Source organism: Melopsittacus undulatus, chromosome Z (assembly GCF_012275295.1).
Source record: "Melopsittacus undulatus isolate bMelUnd1 chromosome Z, bMelUnd1.mat.Z, whole genome shotgun sequence".
NCBI lineage: Eukaryota > Metazoa > Chordata > Aves > Psittaciformes > Psittaculidae > Melopsittacus > Melopsittacus undulatus.
Genome location: NC_047557.1, coordinates 72865471 through 72887309, shown reverse-complemented (window position 1 = coordinate 72887309; position 21839 = coordinate 72865471). Strand labels below are relative to the sequence as shown.

Genomic DNA, 21839 nt, shown 5'->3' with positions numbered 1-21839 from the left:
TTACAGAGCAACAACTAAAATCATCGGTGTTCTCAGTGCTGTTCCCAGGCTGAAAGTGAAAACCACAGCACTGCACCAGGTACTAAGAACGAGAAAAATAACTGCTCCTGCTGAGCCCAGGACAGTAAGGAAACGTTTTTCCTTGCTACCTGCAAGCGTAAACTCAGCATTGCCAGCTTTCATAAACATAGTCCTTTACAAAATCTTGACTACTTAATTGCCAGATAACATGCCGACCGGTTTGGAGTCTGTCCTCAACTTCTGGGTGGCCGACTGCATGCTGCCTGGTGCTCTTAAGATACAGCCCAGCAAGGGTTCCCAGTCCCTCTCCCCCTCCTGTCTCCAGAAGAGAGAGCACTGTCCCTTTCCTTTGCTGCAGCAGCAGTGGGGGCACTGGAAAAAGAAGCCGGCAAGACTACTGGGAAAATGGTGACAAGCTATTCTGCTGTTGGGAAGGAGCAGTGCTCTCAAACAGCTGTGTGTGCAAGGAACTGCAGCAGGTCTGCATGTGCCTCCCTTGGGCGCTGTCCCCTAGCAATGGGTTGGTGCTGGCCACCTCCAGCCAGTGGCCCAGTGTCAAGGAGAAAGCCTCGGCCGTGGGGCAGCAGTTCCAAAGGTGATGACTCACACAAAATGTCACTGTCAGCTCATTGTGATGTGTGCAGAGAGCTGACAGGGAAGCAAAGACCTACTGAGGAGGCTACTGCCAGTGACTGTGACCACCCTGTGGGCAGAGGGACAGTTGCCCCACATGCAGGCAACTGACATGGCGCAGTGGGGTCGTATTTCTTCTCCCAGCTGGGCACGGAAGATGATCCCGAGATACCGCAGACACCACAGGGAGCAGACGGCGTCTTCTTCCTGGGAGAGGAAACGTTGCAGCTCAGAGCTGGACAGAGCAGCAGCTTTTCTCCCCAGCCTTATTTCTAGTGACTATGTCAGGACCAGCTTTCAGTCAGTCCAAGGAGTGCTGCTCTTTGTGGATCTGTCAGGTAGGGTGAGCAGGGAGGGGCACCTGTGACACTGAGGGGCGTGAGCCGTTCTGGAACACAGCAGGCCCTTTGGAGCCCTTCCCCTGCTGCTGACAGTGAGTGGCCATAGTGAATGCTGAGGTCTTCTTCTGGGATTCCCAGAAAGGATGGGATATCATGGGTGGTTAAGCACTGCTGCAACCCACACTGAGTTGGGGCATGGGAAGGTGCTGAGCTGGGCCCCCTGGCTGGGCAATGTGGAACTGGCTGCCGGGTCCTTTGGTCCCCAGGGCATTTCCTGATTTCTGGGTGTCTCTGTTACAGATTTCACCTCTTTGACAGAGGACTATATCTGCAAGAGTGGTTCACAGAGAGGCACTGATGAGCTGGCGGAAGACCTCAATCACTGTCTGTGTGATATTTTGGAGGGTAAGAGCCATGCTGCAGGACTGCCTGGCAGCAGGCCATAGGGCTGCTTATGGAGTGGGGAGGCTGGTATCCTGGGCAGCCTAGTCCTGCTTCCTTGGAAGGGCTGGGCCTTTCTGTGGCCTGGAGGAACAGTGAGAACAGCCAGGCTCTTCTGGCAAGTTAGGACCAGTGTAGGTCCTTTCTGCTCCCCACTGTGGCCAAGGAGGCACCCGCTTTCTTAGCCACCTCTGTGCTTTTGATGTGAACACCCAGCTCCGTGGTGCCTGGGGGCCCAGAGCAGGCTGAGAGCACCAAGAAAATGCCAGCGCACAAGTGACCTGGGGATGCTGGCACTGGAGTGGAGTGTTGTGTGAAAGACAGGGAGAGACAGAGACCCTTCCAAGCCCATTTTCTCAGGGGATGTCTTGACCCTTCTGAGCTGATTATGAGCACATTCTGGACACCCCTTTGGCAGAATTTGTAAAGAAAAGCAAAAGAGTCCTCGAAGAGGATGAAGGGTCTAGAGCATCTCTCCTACAAGGAAAGGCTGTGGGAAGTGGGCCTGTTTAGCCTAGGGAATAGAAGGCTCTCGCGGACCTTATAGTAATGTGTCTAAAACTTCAAAGGAGGGAGAAGACTGGACAGAGCTAGGCTCTTTCCAGTGGTGCCCATTGTCAGGACCAGAGGCCATGCCATGGGCACGCACTGAAGCACAGAAGTTTCCCTCTCTAAGTTGGGAAACATTTTTTTGGCTGTGAGGGGTGACTGCCTGGTTGCCAGGGAGCTTGAGAAATCTTCCTCTTTTGGCTCTTCCAAAGCCGTCTAGCCAGCATCCTGGGCAGCTGGCTCTGCCCCTCTTGAGAGCAGGGTTGGACCCCAGAAGTCCCTTCCAGCCTCCACCATTCTGAAATTAGGTGGCAGCTCTAGGTTATGCCTCTGTGCCTTCTGTGCAGGTACCAGCGCTGCAGCCCCTGCGAGACAGGCGAGGGCTGTGCTTTCCTAAGCTGGGCTGGATAATGCACTGTTGCCTGGGTGCTCTGCTCTGAGCGGGGGGGCTTCCTTTGGGGCTTCTGGAAGAAGGCGTCCACGTGACTCTTCCTTTCCTTCCCTCTGTCCACAGACATGCTGACTCTTGGAGGTGACGTCTTGAAGTTTGCTGGTATGTACTTAGGATGCTGATGCCCATGGGTATGAATCTGCAGCACGGGACTGTTGTGGCGGCTCTGCTGTCCTTCTTCAGAGGCTCTGTGCAGCACCTTGAGCCATCCTCCTGGCCACTCTCACACCCATTTGCAGTGCCCTTTCTCCAGGCTTCTTTTCCCACCCTGGGCCTGCAGTTTGGCTTTGGCAAGGGTGGTGGCTCCCCTCCCTCTGCCTCAGCTTGCACGGCTCTGTGCTGGAGGTGAGGAGAGAGGCAGCACTGGGAGGAGGAGACCTACTAGAAGGTGAAGCCAAAGGCATTTCTTGGAGTGCTGGTGAAGGACAGGGGGGGCCTGGTGACAGCACAGCTCAGGCTGCCGGGCCGCAAGAGGAGGAGGAGTCCCAGTGGGTCCAGAGGTCCTCCAGGCCTATGGCCTCCCACTAGTCCATCTCCATCTTTTTCAGCATGTCATCTGGTTTCTGCTGTCCCTGCCATGGAGCATAGGTCAGGGACAGTCAGGTGTCAGCACAGCCTTGATGTTCCCTTCCTTTCCCCAGGGGATTCTGTGCTGCTGCTGTGGAGAGCAAGACACAATGAGATGGCCAGGACCATCAGCCTTGTGGTGCACTGTAGCTTGCAGATCCAGAAGAAGTACCGGAGGCGTAACGTGCTCACGGGCCCAAAATTCCAACTTAAGATAGGTACAAGTGCTGTGCCAGGCGCAAGTCTGTGGCACTCTCCTGTGCTTTGCACTGGCAGGGAATGCGGGGATCCCTGCTGGGCCTAGTGCCAAAGGAAAGCATTGCCTGCAAGCAAATTGGAGCACATTCTCCTGGAAGGCATGCTAAGGCACATGAAAAACATCCAGGTGCTTGGTGACAGCCAGCATGGCTTCACTAAGGGGAAATCCTGCCTGACCAATTTGGTGGCCTTCTATGACGGGGCTACGGAAATGATGGACGGGGGTATTGAAATTGACGTTACCTACCTGGACTTGTTCAAAGCGTTCGACACTGTCCTGCATTACATCCTTTTCTCTAAATTGGAGAGACATCAGTTTGATAGGTGGACCACTCGGTGGATAAAGAATTGGCTGGATGGCCACACACAAAGAGTTGTGGTCAACGGTTCAATGTCCGGCTGGAGACCAGTAATGAGTGGTTTCCCTCAGGAATGGGTGCTGGGACTGATCCCATTCAACATCTTTATTGGTGACATGGACAGTGGGATTGAGTGCACTCCCAGCAAGTCTGCAATAACACCAAGCTGTGTGTTTCGGTTGATACGCTGGAGGGAAGGAATGCCATCCAGAGGGACCTTGACACGCTTGTGAGGTGGGCTGATGTCAACTTCCCAAAGTTCTACAAGGCCAAGTGCAAGGTCCTACAGCTGAGTCAGAGCAAACACAGGCACAGCTACAGGTTGGGCAGAGAAGAGATTTAGAGCAGCCCTGTGGAGAAGGACTTGGAGGTGTTGGTTGATGAGAAACTGAACATGAGCCGGCTTCAGTGTGTGCTCGCAGCCCAGAAAGCCAACCGTATCCTGGGTTGCATCAAAAGGAGTGTGACCAGCAGGTGCAAGGAGGTGATTCTGCCCCTCTACTCTGCTCTCATGAGACCCCACTTGGAGTATTGTGTGCAGTTCTGGTGTCCTCAACATAAGAAGGACATGGAGCTGTTGGAGCAAGTCCAGAGGAGGGCCACGTGGATGATCAGGGGACTGGAGCACCTCCCGTATGAAGACGGGCTGAGACAGTTGGGGCTGTTCAGCCCAGAGAAGGGAAGGCAGCGTGGAGACCTCATAGCAGCCTTCCAGTATCTGAAGGGGGCCTACAGGGATGCTGGAGAGGGACTATTCATTAGGGACTGTAGTGACAGGACAAGGGGTAATGGGTTAAAACTTAAACAGGGAAAACTGGGGTTAGATATAAGGAAGAAGTTCTTTACTGTCAGGGTGGTTAGGCACTGGAATGGGTTGCCCAGGGAAGTTGCGAATGCTCCATCCCTGGCAGTGTTCAAGGCCAGGTTGGACGAAGTCTTGAGTGACATGGTCTAGTGCGAGATGTCCCTGCCCACGGCAGGGGGGTTGGAACTAGATGATCTTAAGGTCCTTTCCAGCTCACACTGTTCTATGGTTTTATGATTCTATGATTCTATGAAGCTCAAAGGAAGAGCAGGTGTCAGGTTGAATACCGGGGTCTTTGAGCATCTGCTTTCATCCAGATGCCTGTAGGAGGAACTTATCCCTCAATTTTTCAGGTGGGGGCAGCTTTGCATCCTTTTCCCTGCTGGATTCTCCCCTGCCTTTCACAAAGAGCAAAGGGGAGCTGCATTGCTTAAGGCTGTGAGAAGGACTTTTGCAGGCTGTAGTTTTTCTTGAGCAGACAGCTACAACCCGCCTGCATGTAAAGGGGGTGGGCGGTGATCAGGGCCTTGGCCTGCTGGGTTTCTGGGGCAGGTAAGACATCCAGCACTCTGAACACAGCATCACTGTCCACTTGGTTTCTCTATTTCTCAGCACCCATTTAAGGGTCCTGTGTCAGTATCCCCTCAACAAGGACGGAGGATGCCCTCCCCCTCCATAATGACTATCTCCCCATTGGGGTTCCAACTGGCTTCTGAACAGCTGAATTGCTGGGGGCTGTAGAGTTCTGCTTCTCCCTCTCTCTCTCCCAGGGATCTCTGCAGGGAGTATGCACTACCTGAGGTTTGAAGGCGAGAGGCAGAAGTACTTCTGTGTCGTTGGCAAGGCCGTGGATGATGTCTGTGAGGCCGAAAAGCTCGCAAAAGCAGGTGAAATTGTCCTCTCAGCCTCCTGCTGGGAGCATTGTGAGAAGCACAGGCTCAGGACCAGCCATATCGCGGGCGAAGCGGCTGTAAAGGTAGGTGGATGGGACAGCATCTAGAGCCATTCTGAGGACCTGGACCTGAAGGAGGGAGGTGTCAGAAGGCTGAAGAGCTGTATGTGGAGCGAGCTGTAGCTGTGAAAGTGGAGAGCAGCTGATGCTTTTGTCCTTCCATGTTAGGAGTAACTCTGGGCTGGGCTTGCTTGGTTTGAGGGGTCAGGAGGCACTGGAAGAGTTTTGGCCCCACCAGCAGTGTCCTCTGTGGGTCACGGAGCTGTTGACAGCTGGGGGATGCTTTGAAGACATCTGCTCAGCTCCAGTGTTTCTGAGGAAGCACTGCTGTCCTGTCCAGCCAGATAGACTTCTTCTCCCCTTTTCTGGGCAGTGACAATGGAGGCAGGATCTGTTCCCCGGGACTCCTGAAGAAGCCAGTGTCAGTGCTTTCCTTCTGTGTACCTTCAGGTTACGGCCATGAACCGGATGTCTTGGTCGGAATGCCAAGATGTTTTAGACAACTATCCACAGAAGCAGAAGTGGTTCTTCATGGAAAACAAACGTGAGTGACAGATTCACCTTGTTTTGGTTTTGCTTGGAAACACGGGGTCTGGCTGCTGCAGAGGTCAGGGATGAACAACCACTCCCCACTTCCCCTCTCAGTTAGCAGTCATGCTTTTGGCCCCCCTGTGCATCAGCTGGGGCAGTTGCTGCTGCTGCTGCCATCTCCTTCCAGGGGACAGCACTGCCCTGAAGCACCTGCAGGTGGCAACACACCCAGGAGTCTCTCCCCTGTTGCCAGGGCTAGCCCCTGCTTTCCAACAGCTGGTAGTCCCATCCTCCCAGCAACCATGTGTGTTTCCTCTCCACAGATGCAGTCAGGCCTGCTCTTTTCTTGAACTCTACTGCCGATGTGGGAGACATACTTACTTACATACCAAAAGCTGCTCTCGAGAAGGTACGGCTGGGCCATTGCTGCTGGGGCTGCTTTTTTTCGCAGGACAGAAGTGGTGCATTCAGAAATGGCGTTTCCGTGAGAGCGAGCAAAACAAAGAAAATGCATCCCGAGATGACAATGTGGGCAAATTGGGCCAAGGGGCACCGGTGCTGCACCACTGTATGAGTTGTCCTCAGAGAGATGGGTGGTGGGGCAGACACTTGCATCTCTGTCTTTTCTGTGGGTATGGCTCTTCATGTTCTGTGGACGTGGTGGCAGGAGAAAGGGGAGATTCCACTGAAGTCCCTAGAGCATCGCTGAGTGTCACCACTCATGTCCGTAACTGTCCCAAGATGGGGTGTTACCGGAATGCCTTTCTCACCTTTGTCATTTGTGTTCTGATTTGGTATCTGGGCAGCCTGCTGACCATTTAAACCGAGAGGAGGATCTTCTCTTCCCCCACTAGTACCTGCTATTGCCAGGGCACCAGCTCTCCCTTTGTACCTGGTGTGGGCAGCCCCTGGAAAAGCAGGCTTGTGAAGCTGTCATGCTCTTGCCTTCCAGCTCGAAGACAGAGTGCCGCAGGACTTCCTCAGCGAGCTACGGCCAGTCACCATCCTCTTCCTCCACCTGAATTTTGATACAAAGAGCATAGGATCTTTCCACAGTGTCCTCAATGAAGTCAGCAGTGTGATGGAGGAAATCATCTATCCTCACAAGGGTGAAGTGAACAAAGTCTTCCTGTTTGACAAAGTGAGTGTGGGGTGGAATCGGACACTGAGCAAGAGTGGAAGATTCCATCTTAGGCACTGTGGCAAGATGTGCTGTATCTGTCCTCGGCAGGGCTGCACATTCCTCTGTGTGTTTGGACTCCCTGGAGCAAAGCTGCCCAATGAGAGCATTCATGCCTTGCAGAGTGCTCTTCAGATCTTTAACTCATGCTCCGAGATCACTGCAAATACGGGGTGAGTGTCTGGTGGGGCTGAGGAAGTGCGTGCTGCCTGGGCCTGCGTAAAGCAGAGGAAGAGCGTTGCTTCTAGCTTACCCTCCCTTGTCCTCCCTTCCTTGGCAGAAAGGAGACAGTGCCCTGAGAGGTGGCAGGCAACCCCTGGGCTTATCCCTGGGCAGCCAGGCAGAGTGCCTCTGAGCACACCCTGCTAGCCACCATGCTGGAATGAGCCCTGGTGAAGGCCAAAGGCTCCTTGGTGCCAGAAGCAGCCCCACCTGGGTGACTGGCCTGTGAACAGTGATGGGGCCTAGACACCTGATCTTGCATTGCTGTCAGCACAGGCAGTAACATTGTGGCACCTTCTTCCCTCCCTCTTTTCCCACGGGTCCCAGGTCAGAGCTCAGGGAATGTGGTTTCAGGAGAAGTTCCCAAAAGTTCCTGCCTGTGCTCTAAGCCCTGTTCCTTGTCCTTGCCGCCTGGGTCCTTTACACCCCTGAGCTCTCTGTACCCCGAACCCCAGGCTGGCAGGGCAGGATGTCCAGTGGCCCAGGCTAGTGCTGAGGGCAGATGCGGGAAGAGATGAAGCTGGGTGGGCAGGACTGCACTTGGAGCGCTGCTGAAGCCGTTTTGTTTCCCTGTGTGCCAGGGCAGTGTCTGTGGCTGTTACCAGTGGGATGGCGTTCTGTGGCCTCATTGGCCACCCTCTGAGGCACGAGTACTCAGGTACAAACATGTGTCTGCAGTGTGGGAAACTGGTGTGAGCTGCTGGGAAGAGGAAGACAGCCTGGGAGAGTGCTTGCCCAACAGCCAGCCAGGAATGTCCCAGGCAGCACCAGTCCTGGGCTGGGGTGGGACACTGGGCTCCCCATCTGGTTGTTCCCCTGGGATCTGCTTAACCCACTGTGGGGCTGCGGGTGTCAGATGTAGGGCAGCCGTTGGCCTGGAAGGGCACTGTGGAGCCAGGGGCACAGGGACATCACAGAATCACAGAATCCCAAGGGTCGGAAGGGACCTTGAAAGATCATCTAGTCCAACCCCCCTGCAAGAGCAGGGTAACCTAGAGTACATCACACAGGAACTTGTCCAGGCGAGCCTTGAATATCTCCGACGTAGGAGACTCCACAACCCCCCTGGGCAACCTGTTCCAGTGCTCTGTCACTCTCACAGTAAAGAAGTTCTTCCTGATGTTCATGTGGAACCTCCTATGCTCCAGTTTACACCCACTGCCCCTTGTCCTATCACTGGACATCACTGAAAAAAACCTAGCTCCATCATCCTGACACCCACCCTTTACATTATCTCTGTGTTCTTTCTTCATCTCTCTGGTAGTCATTGGCCAGAAGGTGAACTTGGCAGCCCGGATGATGATGAGCTACTCTGGGCTGGTGACCTGTGATACCACAACCTATGCCAGCTCTGGGCTGCCCTCTTGCTACTTCAAGGAGCTGCCGGAGAGAGAGATGAAAGGCTTCAAACATCCTGTCACTGTCTATGAATATGTGGGGATCACCATCAAGAGGTGAGTGTCCTCTGAGAAGTCTGGATGGTGGCATCAAGGGTCCAGCTCGGCCAGCACAGAGGAGTTCTGCAGAAAGAGCAGAAGCCGCTCTCCATTCACTGTGGATGAGACGGTTGGAAGCCCTGGTGTGGGAGGCTTTTTACCTCTCTTCCCTGCTGTCTCCTCTTGCTGGGAGAGTGGGAGTGGAACCACAGGGGATGGGGAAGGTTTTGTTTTGGTCGACACAACCTGGCTTTCAAGCTCTGTTCAGATGGCTTTCAATTGTGCTTTCTGTGCTGTGCCTGCTCTACCACATGCCCTGGTAATGCTGACCCAAGAAGGTTTTCTCCTAGCTGCTCTTGAGTGGGAAGCTTTGGGCCAGTCTGGTTCCCATGGATAAAGGTGGACCCTCAGGACCTTCTTCATCATGTCTTCCTCCTCAAACCTGGGCCCTTCCTCTGGGCCATGATTTGACCTTCTTTTTGGATGACGGTTTGAATGTTAGTCTCTGAAAATACAGGAAGACTTAAGCCAAAGGTGCCAGGTGCTTGGAATCCCAACCCATTAGGTGACACAAGTCCTTGTTTCCAAGACTCTTGGTTTTTCTTGGCCAACGCAGTAAAGATACCTACTAACCAGCAGCTCACCCTTGCTTCTTTTGCATGTCTCTGGGTCTGGCCTCTGTTGATGGACTCTCAATATATTCTCTTGTTCTGCTGTGGCCGTTGGGTTTCTTTATGCTTAAAGCTCTCTCAGCATGCCGGCTTGAACTTTGGTGGGGGGGAGCATGCAGGGGATAACACGCTGCTCAAAAGAAGAACAGGTACCTGAGAAGCACATCCAGCCCCTCCATGCCAGGCTGCTTCTCGATGTCCCTTGGCTTCTAACCAGCTAACTGACTTGTATTTTCTGTTTCCTCTGCTTCTAGCGTATTTGGCATGGCTCTTCCCACGAAGATGCCAGATAACGCCTCCTTGCTGGGTATGTAGAGAACGCCTTGCTCTTCTGAACTCCTGTTTCTTCCCCTTAGTAACTTGTATTGGGAAGGGAAAAGCTCTTGCTGGGGATAATGTTGCCTGCAGAGGCCCTAAGGAAGTGCTGGCTGTCTCAGTGTCTTTGGGGCAGAAAGCAGGGTGAGGTGCTCAGTGATCCCAGCCATGCTCCAGACCTGATAGGAAGGCTCGTTTCAACTATGGGGCTGCTCACATCCTGGGAGCTAAACCAGTCCTTGTCCTTGGAATCAGGAAAGCGATTTCCTTCTGCTACACTGATGGAGAGTTTTGGTGGTTAGTTCTCCCCCTTGTACTCCTCAAAGGTCCTTTCTTGGCAGCATCTGCTTGTAAGCATGGAAAAGTCAGGCGACGCAGATGCCTTTAGTCACTCAGTGTCTTGCTAGATGTTTTGGGCCCTGTCATAGGTTAACCCCGGTAGGGAACTCAGCCCCACATAGCTGCTCACTTCCCACAGTGGGATGGGGAAGAGAACTGGAAGGGTAAAAGTGAGCGCACTGGATACGGACAGTTTATTAGGTAAAGCAGATGCTGTGCGTGCATGACAGGCAAAGTCAGGCATTCTTTCACTGCCTCCTGGTGGCAGGCAGGTGTGCAGCCATTCCCAGGAAAGCAGAGCTTCGACATGTGTATCGAGGACTTGGGATGCAAAAACTGGAACTCCTAATGTGCCCCCTTCCTCCTGCTTTTCCCCAGCTTTCCTTGCTAAGCACAGCATCATATGCAATGAAAAAAGCCAGCTGGGGTCTGCTGTTGCAGCTGTGCCCATCCCAACTTCTTGTGCACCCCCAGCCTGCTGGGGGTGAGAAATAGAAATACCTTGATGCTGTGCAAGCCCTCCTCAGCAAGAGCTAAAACATGATTGTGTATCAACACTGATGTGCTCTGTGGCTAGTCGTACAGCCAGGAGAAGATGTTCTAAGTCTGTCTGGGACACAGCTGCCTGCAGCAACTCAAGTCATCACTTCCAGCCTTGCACTGGATCCCTGAGGGGATTTGCATGGGGCTGTCTGAATCTCTGTGGGATAGGGCGTCCGCTACCACTCTGAGGAAGGCAGAGGTGCAAAAGCTGGGACAAGAGGGTTGGAAGGCAGCAGGGGTATCATAGGCTGCCAGCTATGGTAGTGGGAGGGAGGCTGTGGCTGAGGGTGCCAGCAAAAGGGATGGCTCTTTCCTTTCTAGCATGCCCCAGCATCTCATTTTCTTGTTTGTCTTCACAGGTCGAAAGAAGGAGATTGACCTCTTTGTCAACTGCTTGGAAGCCTCTAACCGTTTTGGACAAAGGCACATACTAGCATTTGAGGGCACAAGGGGCTCTGGGAAGAGCCAATTACTTAATCACCTGGCCCAGTTAGGCCAGTCTGCTGGCTACAGGTACAGGGTTTTTTCCTGCTGTAGCTTTGGGACACTGCTTCTTTCCATCCCTGACAGCCATGGAACACTCCAGCCCCTTGGCCAGTGTGCCTTGGCCTTGGACTGAAGCCTCCTCGAAAAGCCTCAAGGAGGCATTCCATAGTTATTTCCTGTGTGCTCTGCTCCTGCCCCTATCTCTTTGGGGTGCTGAGGGTGCTTCTTGATCTGTGGTGTTTCCTCCTTCACAACTAGAAGGAAAAAGACCAAACTCGGTGCTTTTCACTGGATTCCAGATGCAACATATAGCAGGGTGGCCTATCTCAGAAGCCCTGCTTGCCCCCTGCCTGTTTCCCAGAAGGATTACTGGGCCAGAAAAGCCTTTCTGTGGCTGAGAGGCAGACTGCTAATGTCTGCAGCCCAAAGGCAGACTCCACGTGCTCCATGATCACCTCTTAGCCCTGCAAGTCCCTCTGCAGTAGGGAGACAGGGAGACACGGGCCAGCGTTGCAGAGATCAGAAGTGGTCTGGACCTGGCTCCCCAAGTGTCTGGGCAGCAACTGCCCCTCTCTGCCCTTTCTCATACAAGGAGTGAAATTCTGGGTACCACTTTGAGGCGGGAAGCTGAAGAGTTCCCCCTAAAGGCAACTGCAGCTCTTTGGTCTTAGAAGGCTTGGGCCCTTGGGGATCTCAGTGCCTTTTGCTTTTGCACGGCAGGGTATTTGGCATGGAACTGCTAGAGATCAATGTGAGGCAGTTCTACTCTGCCATACGTATTCTGATGGCGAGGGTGATGGGCCTCCATGAGTGTGAATCGTGCAGTGCCAGGGAGCACGTGCTACAGACAAACCTCAACGGGATAATTGAAGAGAGCAACTACTGCCTCCTCAATGGCCTTTTCCTTGTCAAGGTGAGAGTGAGAGGCCTCTCTGACCCTGGAGGAGGCTTTCTGCTGAGCCCTTCTGGGTCTTCAGCAGTCTTCTAAGGCTGCTGGACTGCCTTAGCTCAGGGGGAGGGATTACAGGGGTCACAGCACATGGTTCCCATTCCTGGCCCTGGGGGCTGCCTGCGTGTGGTGACTTAATGTCCCGCGCTGCATCTGGCAGTGCCTGGTGCCTTGTTCAGCATTCTAGAAGCAGCACTGGAATGAGGCTGGGTCTGACCTCATGCTGAGGTCACTGCTGTCTGAGTGGTCTGCTCCAGCCAGCCCAAGATCCCACAGCCAGAGAACCAGGTCTTCAGCCCCCCTCCAAGATGCAGCACTGCCCGAGCCTCCGCTTTAGGCTCTAGCTGAAGTCCCACTGTGGCCTCTTGCAGCCAGGCTGGGGAGAGGGAAGGTGCTGAGGCAGAACAGAGAGGGTTCGCTCAGCCATCTTGCTTCGTGGGTAGGTATAGCGAGCCCTGGAGCCATGTTTCTCCCTGACTCTGCTTTTCTGTCTAGTTTCCCGTTTCAGACAAGGTTCGCCAAATGCATGAAATGCAAAGGAAAGAGGAATTGCATTCAACTTGGGCAAAAGTGCTAGAGAAGGTGAGCATTTCTCCTTTTCTCCTTCTGGGTCAGAGGAAGAAAACAACCCTGCTGGCTCTGGGCTCTGTGCCACAGCAGTGGGAGTGGCTGGGAGGACCTGGTCGTTGCCCTCTAGGGCCCGAGAAACCCCCCATGTTCTCTCCGTAGCCTGACAAAGCACACTAGCAACTTTCCTCCCTGAAAAAGCATTGCCTGGAGGAGAGAGAATTCTGCATTCCCTAGCCCAAGCTCCCTCCTTCTGCAGGGCAGGTGATGTTAAGTGTGAGCTGAGAATCTCAAAGAAATTAGGAATTGGGAAGCTTCCAAGCGGGGAGTCGGTTGGGGTGAGACTTGAGAGCAGCTTCTCAAGAGGCAGAGGCTAAATCTCCTTCCGTGTAAGACACTTGAGAATCCACTGGATTCCCCTCAGAACAACCTTTTTTTCCAGACCATTGATAGGAATGCCATATTTGTCATCGACAACGCCCATTTCATTGATCCTGCCTCCTGGAGTATCATGGCACCCCTGCTCTGGAACACCTCTGTCTTCATGGTCGTGAGCTTATGTCCCGGCTTTGCAAGAACAGAGAGCTTTCACAAAGCCACAGCAAACAACCTGATGTCCCATAAAATCATCTACTTCCATCTGGAGAAGCTGAAACCTTCAGCTATGGTGCAGAAGCTCTGCCAGGAGCTTGGAGTGGTCAGCGTCCCCAGGTCTTTAGCGAGGTAAGTTGGAGCAGGGGAGCTCCCTGGACACGAAGCATGGGAGCTGCCAACCCTTTGCTGTTTCACAAGGAGGAAGCTCGGGAGGAAGGCTCCCAAGGCCAAGCATAGCTGGGGTGTGAGAAGAGGGCTTGGTCTAAGTGGCCAGGCTGTGGGGCAGATTTGGTGGAGCAGAGGTCTGCCCTGCTACCAGAGAACACCTAAGCTCCTGAGGAGAGGAAAGGCAGGGCTTGGTGCTCTGTGCTTTGGGCACTGTCTGCAAGTCTTTTCCCAGGGCCTTCAGCAAAGGCTGGAGGTTCAGGGGGGCCAAAAACCATAAGCCAGCAGGAGAACCTCCCTTGCAGAAGTGAGGTGTAGCTGTGGCAAAGATGCTGGCTCCCCTACTATGCCTGAGTGGCTTGCTGCCCATTCCTTTGAGGGTGGTGAGTCACTGGAAGATGTTGTCCAAAGAGGTGGTGAATGCTCCACCCCTGGGAGTGTTCAAGGCCAGGTTGGACAGAGCCTTGGGCAACATGGTCTAGTGTGAGGTGTCCCTGCCCATGGCAGGGGGTTGGAACTAGATGATGCTAAGGTCCTTTCCAAACCAACCCATTTTACGATTCTACTTTTCTTGTGCTGATCACTGCTGGATCTGTTCCTGCCCAGGCTCCTGGTCCAAAGAAGCTTGGGGATCCCATATTACCTCGAGGAGCTGGTGCGCTTCCTTCGTTGCAACGACATGCTCTTGTTCCACACCAAGCAGTGGGGTGAAAAAGCAGAGGACAGCTGGGAGAACCTGAACAGTAAGAACCTTTGCCACTGACTACTGAGTTGCTGTGTTGCGTTCCCTGCAGCACCAACTTGCCCCTTCGTTGCCCCGTGGATCAGGGGCAGAGTCAGATCTTGCAGCAGATCATGCAGAACTTGGCCTGGCAGAGGCACGGGCTTCCGTGTGCCTTGTTGTCAGGACAGCCAAAGCAGTGGCTCACAAGTTGTGGCTTGGAGGGGCCTCAGTTCTGAGGGCTAAACTGCAGGGGAAATGGTTCTGGACCACGTGTGTCCCTGAGACATTCTCACGAGCACAGAACTTACGTTGGCCAAACGCTAGCTTAACTGAGAACAAACTCTAGCTTGAGGTGAGGGCCAGGCCCGGGAAACTTCCAGTGAAAACTGTTTTGCTCTGCTTAGAGAGCATGTTCGGCACCTGCCGGTCAGTGCACCTGCACTGTGCGGTGCGAGGGGGCCTTGGACTATTTCAGGTGAGCTTGGAAGCATTTGCAGGCTGCCCCTCACTTTGCAAATTGCCTCATTCCTTCTCTCTTGCTCCACCTAGCGCTTGCAGTCCTGGAGTCATCCCTCACAACAAGCTCAAGGTCCAGCGCAGGGTCTGCGGCCATGATCTGCACTGTAAGGCCAGGCGTGAACCTGGACAGCACCGTGCTGCCCAGTAACTTGAAAGGTGAGAGGCAGAGAGCCACTCTGCTGGCTCTTGGCTGTGCCGCAGGGGCTGGAGGGAGGCTGGGCATCACTGTGCTGCAGGGTCGCCCTCTCAGCTCTGGGGCTGTCCTGGGAAGGTGGCTCCGCTCCAACCAGCAACGGTCCTGGCATTGTGGGCAGCCATTTTCCCTTGCTGTGTGTGCAGCAGCTTGAGCCTGATGGTTGCTTTCCAGCAGCAGGTAGGAGAGGAAACGTTGTTGGTGCAACACTAAAATGACTCCCTTTTCTCACAGAAGCAAATCTTCTACTGGGACAAAAATTTGACTTGTCTCTGACTCACCTTTGAACACAGCTTCTACCTCAATAAGGCCCTTTGAGATGAGGGCAGTCCAGTAACTAAGGTGTAACACAAACCACTACTGCTACCACCAATAATAAAAATGATAAGGGAAATAACAAGGGAAGAGAATACAACCACTCACCACCCACCAACCGATACCCAGCCCGACCGAGCAGGGATCTAACCCTTCCGGGTAACTGCCTCCGGTTTACATCCTGGGCATGACGTGCTGGAGTATGGAATATCTCTTTGGCTAGTTTGGGTCAGGTGTCCTGTCTCTGCTTCCTCCTGGCTTCCACCCCTCCCTGGCAGAGCATGAGACTCAGAAAGTCCACGGTCAGACTAAACATTACTAAGAAACAACTAAAAACAGCGGTGTTCTCAGCGCTGTTCCCAGGCTGAAAGTGAAAACCAAAGCACTGCACCAGCTACTGAGAAGGAGAAAAATGCTGCTGCTGAACCCAGGGCACTCATAATTAAAAAAAAAATCCACTTTTTTTTTGTTTTGTTGGGGGCTTTTTTTTTGTTTGTTAGGTTTCTGTTTGTTTTGGTTTTGGTTTTTTTTTTTTTTGCTTGTCTGTGTGTCTATTTTGTTGTTTCCTGCGGATTTTCATGGAAATTCACCTTTAGCCTGGGGAACTGTCAATGATTGTTGAGTGTCCCTCCCGTCATACAAATCAGTAACCATTTGTATGAACCTTGAGGAAACATCATGCTGAAGCATTCCTGCTCTTAAGCTGTTTTGTCCAAAGAAACCCAAGAAGAAACCTCAAAGAAAAAAACAGTAAGGTCTGGCCGAGTTGAGACGACCTTTCTGGGGAGCTCTGAATTCACCTCTGATGTGGTGAAAGTTGTCTGTTCCCTGCTTGGACTGCTGGCAAAAGCCTAGTCCAGGTTTGGTAGGGCACACTGCGGGATGCATGTATCTGCTGGATCCTGCCCTGTCCCAGTGGGGGTGTGTGCCTGTTAGGTGTCTCACTTTTTCCCAGGCTCTGTGAACTGCAAATCCAGTAGGAGCAGAGCCATTGTGCAGATACCTACCCTGGGTTGCAGTTGCCCAGAAGTGCCCAGTGTAGGCCCAAAGCCTATCCTGTTCATGTGTTGAATCTTTGCAGAAGCTCCAGCATCAGGGTGGGGAAGAGGTAGGATTGAGATGTGTGGCTTCTCTTTGACAGAGATTGTGCTGGCTCAGCTGGACGAGGTCAAGCCGTTGGAGCAGACTCTTTTGAAGTTTGCAGCCATCATCGGGCCGGTGTTCACTACCCAGCTGCTGTTATACATTCTTCCGAGTAGAATGAGGCACAAGATGAATACCTTGTTGGACAGTCTAGTGCGTGACAACATGCTGAAGCGGATAGAGAGCACTGAGGAGCCAGAAGACGTCCAATATCCTAGCAAGGAGCCAGCCACCCCTCCGCAGGCAAAGATTGGTAAGTGGTAGCAGTGAGGTGGACAAGGAGCTCCCAGATGTGTCCTGGATGGGCTCCTAAGGGCATGGTGTGCTTCCCTCCCGCTGAGGGCTGGCATGGCTGTTGGGGATGGGTTTGTCAAAGCTGTTACAAGTCAGTCTGAAAGCACACTAGTTTTGCGTTGGATGGAAGTTCCCACCAGCTGTCCCAAATGCCCCTGCTCCCCTGAATCCAAGTGCTGCTCATAGTGCAGGCGTGGGACGAGTGGAATCCCTGACATCCTCTCCCAGTCACCTGCAGCATCCAGATAAAAGATGCTCTCCAGAATGGCCCAGGGACTTCAGCAAGCTTTTACTGGGCTTTGGTTACCATGTGATGCAGGGTTCCTGCTTAGGAGGTTGGTGGCTGCCTTGCCAAGAGTGGGGAGAAAGTCCTGGCTGAGGCTTGCTTTGGCTGGCAACAGCCTCCCCAGCTGCTGCACGGACCCGTGCAGCTGAGAACTGCATCCCCAAGGCTGTGCTAGCATCAGCCCTTTCACCCCATGCTGCAGGGCCTGGCATGCAGCAGCACTGTTTTGCTATTCAGGATGTGCACTGAGGCATGACTAGCTCCCCATCTGGCCCCAGCTTGGGCTCATACGAAGGCCCTTTACCTTGCAGGTGTGGAGACCTCCCCCCCAAGCAAGCAGAGTGAGGAGTGTCCATTTGGTGTGCTGATGTTCCATAAGCCACTGCTGCAGGAGGCTGCCTACGAGCTGTGGGTCCAGAAACAGCGAGTCACCCTGCACTTCAAGTGTGCTGCCTTCCTGGAGCGGTATGCACACAAATGCCAGAGCTGCGGCCAAGGGGACTTTATTGCCTTCCACCGCGTCGCTGTCAGCAGCACCCAGGAGAAAGGGAGTTGTAAGGACCTTGATGATGGGGATGACTCACACACCTGGAAGGCCTTGGTGCTGGCTGGAAAACACCTGAGGAAGCAGAGGGCCTGCATCTCTGCAGGTATGCTGCGCACCATGCTCTGTAATCTGGGCCCTCTGGGAGCCCAGTGATGGGTGCTGGGAGCGGGTAGGAGTAGGTCTGCTAGGAACTAGTCCAGCAGGAGCGGACGCCCACTGTAGACGTTCCTCAGTGTATTAGCACCTTGCAGGGATCCTTGCAGGCCTACGGGGAGAGGGAGAGCAACTCTTCCTAGGATACATGTGGGAGGTGTCCCTGGTTTTCTTTCCAGGTGTTACAGATACTCAGGAGGAGCAGCAGCAGCAGCAGAAGGCCTTTGTGGAAGAGGATTTTGGGTGAGCAGACAAGGTTTTGATTCTTTTTGAAGCCAGTGAGTTCAGAGGAGACAAAGCAAATGCTGGCTTTTGGCTGTCAGTTGTGACTCTAGCTTAGCAAAGAGGCTTTCTGTGGGGTGGGAGCTGAGAGGAGATGGCTGTGGAAATGAGTGCTCAAGGAAGCCTGTGCCTCAGTGTCAAAATAATGCTACACTGAAGCAGCCCTTGCTTTCCAGTTCCTACAGAGTAGTACTGCAAAATCTACAGGGAAAAAGCCACCACAAGGGCTCAGGTGGTTTGTCTGTGGCAGGTGACAGCCCAGCTTCTTCCTTACTCCCTGCTCCCAAAGGACTTGTATGAGTAGTACCTGTCTGTGGCCTCCTGCTCTGCTTTGCACAAAGGGCTTTTGATGTCGCCTCTGTGGCAAGGAAGACCACTCTAGATGACAGCCTTGTATTCTTTGCTCTCTTCTTCCCTTGGGCACTGTCGTCTGAGTAGTGCGACTGACAGACGGGACAACAGTGCGTGCTCGTGTGACTGCAAAGGCATCGTGGAATCAGTGCTTGTGCCTTTGGTTCACCACTACACAACGCTGGGCAATGCTGCCAAAGCCTTTTACTATCTTCTGGAGACTGCAGCTGCCTACCTGCATGTCTCCAACTACTACATGGTGAGTTGCCCTTCTTGCAGTGTGTCCTGCCTGGCTCTGGGCAAGACAAGTTTGCGTTACACTAGGGCATGACTTTGTGGGGCCTTGGAAGGAAGATGTTGAGCTCTGAGCCTTCATTTTCCTTTGGTTTGCCTCTCACGTGGGAAGAGACACTGGGTGCTGTGCCCTTAGCACGAGGGGCATTAGCAGGGAGGAGGTCTGAAGGATCAGCAGTGCCTGTGCTCTCAGGCACACAGTCAAAAACATGACTGTGTTTGTGCGGGTATCACCAGGGGAAGGAAAAGACCCTCTTAAGACAGATGCCAGCGGCAATGGGGGAGGACAAGGGCAGCCATGGGCTCTGCACTAATCTCACCTGCTCTCCACATGCTTGCACAAAGGCCCTCAAGAAACTGAATGAAGCGGACGTTCTGAGGAAGTCTCGAAAGGATAAAGCGAATGTGATATCCCGCTTTGAAGATGCCACCTTCTTCAGCCTCAAAGGAGAGGTAAAGGGGAGGTCTGGAGGGATCTCCTGAGTGATGGAGCTGGATGCCTTCCCCAGATGCAGTGGATAGGAGAGCTCTGGCATCTCTGGGCACTGGCAGACCCCTGCAGTCTCCTGGGCATCCAGTCCACATCGGGATGTTTCCCATTTCCTGTGCAGGTCTGCTGTGCTGTGGGACGCATGGAGCTGGCAAAGAAAATGATCACAAAGGCTTTGAGCCTGCTTGGAAGGCCATTTCCCCGGAACCGTGCAGAAGACTTTGTCAGGTCTCAAGTGGAAAAACTGCAGCGTGCCGCTCATGTTGCCGGAAGAGCATCCTCCCTTCCACAGGAGGCCCAGTAAGAAACAGGACCAAGAACGCAGGGGGAGAAAGAGCTATTTTCTACCTGGTCACAGGCATATGGGCACAGACGTGACGAGGCTTGAGGCCACACAGAGCGATGTGAGGGTAGAAGAGCGAATGACAGAGCTCCTCACTCTCTCCCTCCCTGTGAGGCCCTGGGAACAAAGCATGCCTTAGGGTATCAAAGCAGCTTGCAGCCAGAGATGTGTCTGCTGGCACGAGCTGTGGCACTGGATTGGTGCTGGCTGGCAACAGAGAGTTGTACTGGAAAGGGGTGGGGGGGCTGGAGGCAGGACCAGGGCACGGAGAAGGAGCTGTAAGAGGAACTAAGGTGTGAGAATTATAGAATCCTAGAACGGTTTGGGTTGGAAGGGACCTTCAAAGGTCATCTAGTCCAACCCCACTGCAATGAGCAGGAACGTCTTCGACTACGTCAGGTTGCCCAGAACCACATCCAGCCTGGCCTTGAATGTCTCCAGGGATGGTGCATCTACGACCTCTCTGTGAGGGTGGTGGTAAAACACCGTGTCAGTCTTTTACCACCCTCATTATATAGATTTTTTTTCCTCACATCCAGCCTCCATCTCCCTCTTTTAGTTTTAAACCATCACCCCTCAACCTGCTGCAATAGGCCCTGCTAAAAAGTCTTTCCCCATCTTTCTTATAGGCCTCTTTTAAGAACTGAGAGGTTTCAATAAGGTATCCTCAGTCTTCTCCAGGCTGAAGAACCCCAGCTCTCTCAGCCTTTTCTCATAGCAGAGGTGCTCCATCCCTCTGATCATTTTTGTGGCCATTCTCTGGACCCTTTCCAACAGGTCCATGTCTTTCCTGTGCGGAGGACTCCAGAGCTGGACACAGGCCTACAGGGAGAGACTCACCAGAGCAGAGTGGAGGGGCTCCCTTGACCTGCTGGTCTGCGCTCCTTTGAATGCAGCCCAAGATGCAATTGGCCTTCTGGGCTGCAAGTGCATACTGCTGGGTCATACCCAATCTTTCATCCACCGGTACCCCCAAATCCTTCTCCTCAGGGGTACTCTGAATCCCTTAATCTCCCAGCCTGTATTGATACTGGGGGTAATGAGGAGGCTCAGAGGGTGATAGCACTCTTCCTGCTGGTTCCCAGCTTTGCTTGGCCCCCCTGGTGCCAATACCCTCTTGAGCGGTCAGCTTCCCACTGTGGTACTTGTTGTTTGCCCCTTTCCCTTCTGGCAGCTCCCCCTCCATCAGCTCTGTTTCCTCCAAGGAAGTGTAACGGTCTGGTCTGCCACCCGTTTTCCCCCCTGGCCCTTTCTGACCCAGCCTATAGGCTCTAGCCTGTACAGCTGGAGCCTCTGGGCCTAGCAAGTTCTCTTGCTTGGCAGGAAGAAGAAGCTCGCCTGGCTGCTGCGGCAGAGCCGCTGTCTTTCCTTACTGGAGCACCTCTTCAGGCTGGAGAACACTTCTGTTGGATGGAGCCTAGTCCTGCCTGGCAGCGCGCATGAGGGCCAGCACAGACACGGCAGTGGACTTCTATCTCTCAGCAGCCCGCAGCAGCTGTGATGCTGGCTTGGAAATGACCATATAGTTCATTACCACCATCTATCTTGCATTTGGAAAAAGACGATATTCTCCAAATATTGGTAGTACTGTAAGGAGCAATACATGCAAATTACTAAATGTTCATGTGTCCCTTCACAGTCAAATATTTCTCAGCCTGCACCTGACAATTGCCTGCCTTAGAGAAACACTGTGCGATTGTGTGAGATTTCACAGTGATAACTGCATAAATTAACTGCTAGCCCTAGAAAACATTCAGTTTAGATGCCTGCAGTGCACTCAGCTACGGAAAGCCCGCAACAAACCCTGCATATTTCATAGCTGTGCATCTTAGTTAAATGTATGGAGGAATATCTGAAGTGACAAAAAGATAGGAGAAGGGTGTAAAATTCAAAAGGCTAAACTAGTAACACACTAGTCTTTTAATGAGTAGAGATTCTCCCACCTGCCCTGGGGAGCTAACTGGGGACATCTGAAGCATGCTGTTAAACAGATTTAGTCAGAAAGATTAAATGGAGTATTTGGGGCTGGTTGGGTTGCTCACAAGACAGTTACTGATACTTTCCTCAGGATATGAACAAATTCAAAAAGAGAATATCAGACTTTTTCCTGATTCAGGCACCTCTCTTTCAGACCTAGGACTTTAGCCCATTAGAGCAGTGCAGGCTAGGTTCCTGGCCTGATTGCTGCCTAGGACAACATGTCTAGTTCACAACCCAGCTTTTATTACAAATCAGTGTTTGAGGAAGTGCAGTGGTCTGATTGAACCAAGAAGTGGCACTGTTTGAAAGCAGTGGAAGTCAAGTCTGCTGTGCAGCTCCTGTAGAGGCAAATTCGTAAATGGGTAATCTGACGGAGCAGTGGGATAGAGTGCATGTCCTAATCGGCAAGGCTGCGAGTTACCTTTATGTGTCACTGCAGACTCTGAACCAGAATGCTGTGGGGGTGTCACTTCGGTTCAAGCTTTAGCAAAAGGCCTGTAATGGCAGGCCTGGCTTCTTCCACTTCTTGCCCTTTAGACTCTCTCACAGA

General features: G+C 53.0%; 1 protein-coding gene across 1 annotated transcript; it reads left to right on the top strand.

Moving 5' to 3' along the window:
• The first annotated feature begins 766 nt into the window (after positions 1-766).
• Positions 767-20810, top strand: LOC117437967 (adenylate cyclase type 10-like). Its single transcript, XM_034073100.1, has 25 exons — positions 767-992; positions 1296-1400; positions 2500-2538; positions 3078-3221; positions 5196-5401; positions 5828-5921; positions 6360-6463; positions 6861-7049; positions 7140-7261; positions 7892-7968; positions 8575-8764; positions 9672-9724; positions 10974-11127; positions 11821-12013; positions 12545-12631; positions 13059-13339; positions 13982-14118; positions 14649-14774; positions 16268-16522; positions 17161-17499; positions 17729-17792; positions 18270-18441; positions 18822-18929; positions 19088-19266; positions 20633-20810. The coding sequence occupies exons 1-25, from the start codon at positions 767-769 to the stop codon at positions 20808-20810; spliced, it is 3822 nt and encodes a 1273-aa protein (XP_033928991.1).
• Positions 20811-21839: the final 1029 nt, after the last annotated feature.